This window comes from Mustelus asterias, chromosome 2, assembly GCF_964213995.1.
Source record: "Mustelus asterias chromosome 2, sMusAst1.hap1.1, whole genome shotgun sequence".
Classification (NCBI taxonomy): domain Eukaryota; kingdom Metazoa; phylum Chordata; class Chondrichthyes; order Carcharhiniformes; family Triakidae; genus Mustelus; species Mustelus asterias.
Genome location: NC_135802.1, coordinates 111387933 through 111394589, shown reverse-complemented (window position 1 = coordinate 111394589; position 6657 = coordinate 111387933). Strand labels below are relative to the sequence as shown.

Here is a 6657-nt window from a genome sequence, read left to right as displayed (position 1 = left end):
TATTAGAGGGGAAATAGTTCTTTAGGATGATGCGCTTCGATTGAGATGAGTGCACCCTCTGCTCTGCACACCGGTCTAGCTTGCAGTCTGCTTTTATTTCATCACAGCTCAACATGTTGCTTCAGCGATACAGTTTAAGTGTGCTCCCTCGGCTGCACCTTGCTGACTGTGTACCAGTTAATTGAGAGTTGAAAAGCATAATTGTGCATTTCTATGTGGCAAGACACAATGAGGAGAAGAAGATATTTGCTTAATAGAACTGATGATGCCCCTGTCAAACAAAAGTCAACCGACTGGCTGTATGAGTCTTATTACTGCATGAGCCAGCAGCATCCTTTGATTGTTTTCTTGCTTCTGATTGTGATGGGAGCCTGTTTGTCACTACTGGCTGTCTTCTTTGCTTCAGGGCTGGTAAGATCCTTTCTGCTTCAACACTATCTGAAATTATTTGTAAAATAGGTCAACTTCTGTTATTTTGAGATTTTATTTAAAAAAGTATGATTGTGTTCACATGTTATATATATCGTTTTGTGCTTAGTCTATTTTAATAACATTTTTTCAGGGTTATAGTTTTTTTATAACTGGCAATGAGAATCGTTGCATACAATTGTTTAGCAGTGAAAATTATCGGTAGCTTTGATTACAATGTACTGTCAAATTGTAGAGTTATTTACCTGATCCAAAGCCAGTCAGAATGCACATAGAGAAGTGCGTATGCACTTCTGTACATGCAGCATCCCAACACATAATGAGTTTCAAAGTTCTTACAACTTTTGTATCATATAGAAAGGGAAAAAACAAAATGCTCACAGTTGATGAATAACACAAATAAAAATTCCATGTTTTTATGTATATTATTAATCTGTAACACTGATTGAAAGCATTACTGTGCACCTTTGGAGTGTCAGTGCTTGTGTAAAAAAGACTGCTAAGCCCATGTCCTTAAATCCAGTTAACAATTGCCGTCTCACATTGACACCCTAAGACTGTCTAGAGTTCTGTTCTGTTAATTACAGAAATACTCTAATGGGAGAATTTTAAAGATTTGAATGCTTGAAAATACTATCAAAATATTGAAGAGCAAAGAAAAAGTTAATTTAAGAACACAATGAATTATTGTTTTCAAAGGACATGCGGAATAAACAAGTTTATTGCAACTAAACTTTTGTGAACAAAAGATCTTCGTCATGTTGTCTGTTCTAAAACATCAACTACAACAATAATTTCTGCAGAAAGATGGCTTATTCCTTTTTGGATCTTAATCCAACTATTGGGCAGAATTGTGTTTATTCTGAATTATGCTAGAAACAATTGTTCCCTGATGTGTGATGACCTAATATTTCTCACAACTGGCAACGATGTGGATTTGCATTAATCTCCAGTGGAGGGGGCAGGGATGTAATAATGCATGAAACTTTCCTGTAGCAAGTAGCACTGATACTATACTGCTGAAAACCCATCTTTGCAAAATAGACAGTCACTTTGCACAGTTCATAGTTAGAAGAGCATAGTTATGCTTTATCATTGCATTAGATTAAAAGATAAAATGGTCAGAGGGAAAATGTGTTCCTGTTGCATGCAGACCTTAGAAATGATAATTTTCACCAAAATGGAATGTCCACAAAACTTGTAAATTAAGATTCAAAATCTCCAGATTTATGCATGCCTTCTTCAGCAGCACATTGATTTGATACATGTTACAGTGATCCATTATGGAAGACCATAGCCAGAAAAGCAAGGGGAATTGTCTTTTAAACAACCATTCATATATAAACTTGAACACCCATCCCTTTTATTTTTGTTGCCACTGATTTAAAAAAAATATTCACTATAGCCACATTCACACCAGGACATCTTAAAGCTCTTCACAATGAACTCGTTTTAGAAGTACAGTTTCTGTTATTATCAATGCAATGTGTTTTGTAACCTGAAATGTACTCAGGATATCTCCTTTTGAAAATACATGAAGCAACTTTCAAAGCACCATACATCAAGAAGTTGTTTTGCAAAGGAACCAAACAAAGGCTATTGAGTCAAAAGTAACACAATAAATGTTCAGGGCTCTCAAGAGCCAGAACTGCATAACCAACTGAGACTACACTAGATCAAGACTGAGAAATACAATAATAATTAAAGATTTATGAATTGTGCATGCTACTGGAGCCACAGAGCCTGTTCTGAGCTCTCTGACATCTTTGTTTTACCAAGATTTCAACACCTCATTCGTGTTCACAGTGGCAAAAATGTTTATGCTGAGCTTCAAGATCAAAAGTAGTTTCCACCCAATCTGTGATATTGAACTCCTTTCAAGCTGCTGGTACAGTGGAATGGTAGTATATTGGCCTAGTTCTAAAACCTCAAACTCATATAATTTCCTTTAATTCAGTGCATGTTGTAAAGTTTGATCATTGTGCACAACAGTATATTTGACCTCTTCTGCTGGTAAACAATGTAAGTAAATATTATATATGTAGTCAGGTTATACTGACTACTGTAGCTCACTCCAATATTTCCTACAATCCCTGTGCATACAGAGTCCCATACGTGATGTAATGTAAATGCTGTTGTGAAGTCAATGGTCATCAGTTTTCAAAGCCTCCCAGTACATAATATTATCCAATGTGAAGATACAAAAATGAACAAAATCAAAAATATGAAATGCTAAAAAGCAAAAAAGTACAGTGAAAATAAAAGACAAAAATGAAAACAAGAGATCAAATGCATTCATGAGAATAAATGCAAAGGACATTAAGAACCAAAATATGACAAACAAAAAGAAATAAAATCCCAAATCTTCCCGTATCTGGATCGTTGGAGATTGGATGTAAGTTGGGAGATGTGTCACGACCCTGCAGTAATCCTGGCACATTCACAGAAATTGCCCAGGAAGTTTAAACTTTCAGTTGGCTGATTTCTGCTGCCTGGAACAATGAGCTCAGAGTCTGGGCCAGAAATGCGGAACTTATCTGCATACTTACCCTGGTAATGTTCCATTTTTGAAAACCTGGTTTAACTCGGGCATCGTGGCACAGTAGTTAGCACTGCTGCCTCACAGCGCCACAGACCCAGGTTCAATTCTGGGCTTGGGTGACTGACTGTGTGGAATTTGCATGTTCTTCCCGTGTCTGCATGGATTTCCTCTGGGTGCTCCGGTTTCCTCCCACAGTTGAAGATGTGTGAGTTTGGTTGATTGGCCATGGTAAATTGCCCTTTAGTATCGGGGGATTAACAGGGTAAATATGTGGGGTTAGAGGATAGAGCGTGGACAAGCCTAATTGACCCTGAATTATTTATTTAAATATAGTGGGCAGGCTCCAGTTTCAGTGGCTGCCCCCCCACTCCATGTTATGGGGGTGAACTGGGGTGATGGACGGGAAGGTGATGGAATGGGTCCCCAACCTATTCTATGTGCCCTTCCCATAGGAAACATACCTGCCATGGGGGAGGCACGTAGAATTCAGTCTATCCATCACCCACTCATCCATACACAAACCCACACATTTACTGATGACCTGAGAACTTCTTTAAAAACTTACCTGAACATGGCAGCTACTGTCTGAAAATGAGATGTGTCCTCTCTTCATCCACCTTTTCTTGTGCTTGATGGTCTTCCCTGTGAATGTCTGCGCTGACCCATTAATTCAGTCGGAATTGAAAGTCCTGGCTGAAAGATCACACAAGGGTCGTGACATAGAAACTTTAGCGGGCAGCATTAATAAGCCAGCATCCACCTGGCTGGTAGATCTGGGCCAAAGAATTTGGTAAGGAGAATTAAACCACACAAACTCGAAAAGGAATTAAAGAATAGTACAAAGGAATGAAAAGAGAATTCCAATTTCCTTTTTGAGCGATGTATAAGAAAATCATAAATTCATTTCATAACACAATGCAACTTTTCCCCAAAGAAATTAAACAGAGAGACACAGCCCAGCAATATTTAACTTGAGCTCAAGAAAATGGATTGTGAAAATTTATTGAGTAGTCTGATCTCAAACTGTCGAGGTGGAATTCTCCCCAAAAAATTCCTAGGTTTCATAACCTAGTTTGAATAAAGGAGCGATTCGCACCAGTCTCATTTGCGCACTCCGCACTGCAGTCCACCGGCACTTAGTGCACTGAAAGAGCCACCATGTGAATCACGCTGTTATAGAGTCTCCAGGCGCGTGACTCCCCAAAGCGGTCACAGCTGTGCGCGTTAACAAGGGGGAGCTGCATTTAAACACTCCCCTTGCACTCACAACCAGGAACAGGGCACCGCACAGACCAACCTGACAGTTCACTGAGGGAGAGCTCAGATTGCTGCTGGACACCGTGGGAGAGAGGTGGGCCATCCTGTACCCCGGGAGAGAAGACGGCCCAGGAGAAAGACTCCAATGTGACCTGGGAAGCAGTGGCTACGGCAGTCGTGCCCACAGCCTGATACACAGAAACAGCAGCCAATGCCGGAAGAAATGAACAACCTCATTCAAGCTGCAAGGGTGAGTATCCACCCATCTTGTCCTGGCATTAGTTCCGCCTGCAACACTTGGAATGTCCACCTCCACCCACTCCCAGATATCCCATGGCCACCCAGCACCCATTCCCCCCATCCACAAATCCCTCTGGCATCCCCGTCACAACCCCTGCCTGTTGAGGCAAGGTGCCAAGCTACCCCACCTAATTCCCCCCCCCCATTTCCAACAGCCATCAAGCCCTCAATTGTCCCCTTATGTCTCTGTTGGAAAAGATGAAACAAAGCTGCAGAGAGCAGGAGAAGACATGTGGTAGAAATCCTGAATTGCATCTCCGGACTCCCTTTGAAGGAACAAGCGATGGATTACACAGGGGAACCACCTGAGAGGGGTGTGAACAACTGTGATTTGGCGTGCACCACAGAGGATCCAAAAAACCTTCATCAATTTAGATCTTTCTGAAGTAAGAGCTGAGTTGCCCAGATACTCGTCCTCCCTTGCACTTACTGCACTTACCCATGTGCCTTCTCTTGCAGGAGCATCACCAGATCAGACCGGGTCCTTAGGAGTTGGCGTGTCCCCGCCCCCCCCCCCCCCCGCCCCCCAACCCCATGCCCCCTGCAGGCCCACCCCTGCACGATCCCTACAAGCACCTCAGAGGAAAGCACCGAGGAAACAACCCTGACCAGGTGTCAGAGGCATTTCCCGCACCATCCGCCAGCACAGAGACACACACCTCAGTGAGTGGAATTAGCAGATAGGCTCCAGAGTCAATTTCTGGTGAGCTCCACAGAGCTGCTGATGCAGATCAGGTGGAGATGGGAACATCCAAGGGATCGGGCAGGCAGAGGTCTGTTGGACCCAAGGATACAGCTGGCCCCCAGCCAGATACCAGGTTACCAGAAAAGGTTCTCACAGAGCTGCTGGAGATGCAGAAGCAGAGAAGGTGACTGCAGGAGGCGGTGTCTGAGACATTCCAGCAGCTGCAAGGCTGTTTGCAGGAGTCCAACAGCCTTCAGGTGAAGAAGATGGTGGCGGCATTGCGTGGTACCCAGGGCAACACTGCACGGGTGGCAACCACAGTAGAAAGCCTGGGGCAGGAAAGATAGCCATGGGTGGCAAGGTCCAAGGTATGGCTGATTAGCTGAGGACAATGGCTGTGGGCCTCAAGAGGTTGACCCAGTTTCAGAGGGCAATTGCTGAGGGGCTCCAGAGCTTGGCCCAGACTCAGAGGGTTATCGCTGGGGCTCGCACACCATGGCGCAGATGATGTTGGGCCTCCTGGACTGGCAGTGCCAGGTGACGCAGAGGTTTCTGGAGCTCACTCTAGCTGCCTTGCCATCCCATGGAATATCCCAGAGGCCCATGAGCACCCCGAGGGTGGAGAAAGCCCTGGAGCCCATGCTCACCCAGGAGATGGCAGCCTTCCCCAGGATTTCCGAATCCCCCCGTTCTGACACCGGTGCATCTCTCAGGCAGCAAGCTCAACTGCGTGGCACGGCTGAATCCGTGACACCCGAAGGTTGGCCAGGGCCCCTCATGTCCCAGCCCTCCATGGAGCACCCTCAAGGGCATCAAAGGCCACAGGGTGTGGAACACAGCTGATCACCTCCACCTCTGATATGCATCCTGGGGAGTCACTTAGACGTAGTGGCAGGCTCTGTAAGATGAAAAAAGTTGCAATGTCGCCAAGAGGGCACGGGTGAAGGCAGACACTGTAGTCAGGGATAGAATGCACTGTGGATAATAACAATTAGAGATTATTGCACTCCACAGTTGCAACTACTTTGTCTGTGACCCATCTCCCACAGAGAAGATAATACTCCCACCTGCACCCGTAGAGGCATGGAGCATCATGCAGTGTGGGAGAGGTCATTCGACCTATCAAATCTGCACCGGAAATGACTACCATTGAAGTCATGTGAATCCCATCTCCCAGCATCTGTGCCTTATCCTTGGGAACTGTGGTTCTCCCAGGGCTCAGCCGAGTGTGTAGGAATGGTCATAAGGTTAAGGGCCCCTTATACCGTCCCAGGCAGCACATACCACAGAGATTTCCCAACTGAGAGGTGGCAGGATGGAAGGTGCAACATTAGTGGTATTTGACCTCGACCTCTAGAACACCTTTGGGGGTCTTTCAGCAGGCAGGGAAAATGCTCGCTACATGATCCCAACCCAACCCAGCAACGGCCCCCAGCCCAGCCCG

At 44.9% G+C, this 6657-nt stretch overlaps 1 protein-coding gene across 1 annotated transcript in view; it reads left to right on the top strand.

The window, feature by feature from the left end:
• Nucleotides 1-213: 213 nt before the first annotated feature.
• adcy2b (adenylate cyclase 2b (brain)) overlaps nt 214-6657 on the top strand; it is a 422964-nt gene continuing 416520 nt past the window's right edge. The window contains exon 1 of the mRNA XM_078228489.1: nt 214-411. Within this exon, the coding sequence (XP_078084615.1) occupies nt 214-411 (198 nt within the window). The remainder of the gene's footprint in view (nt 412-6657) is intronic.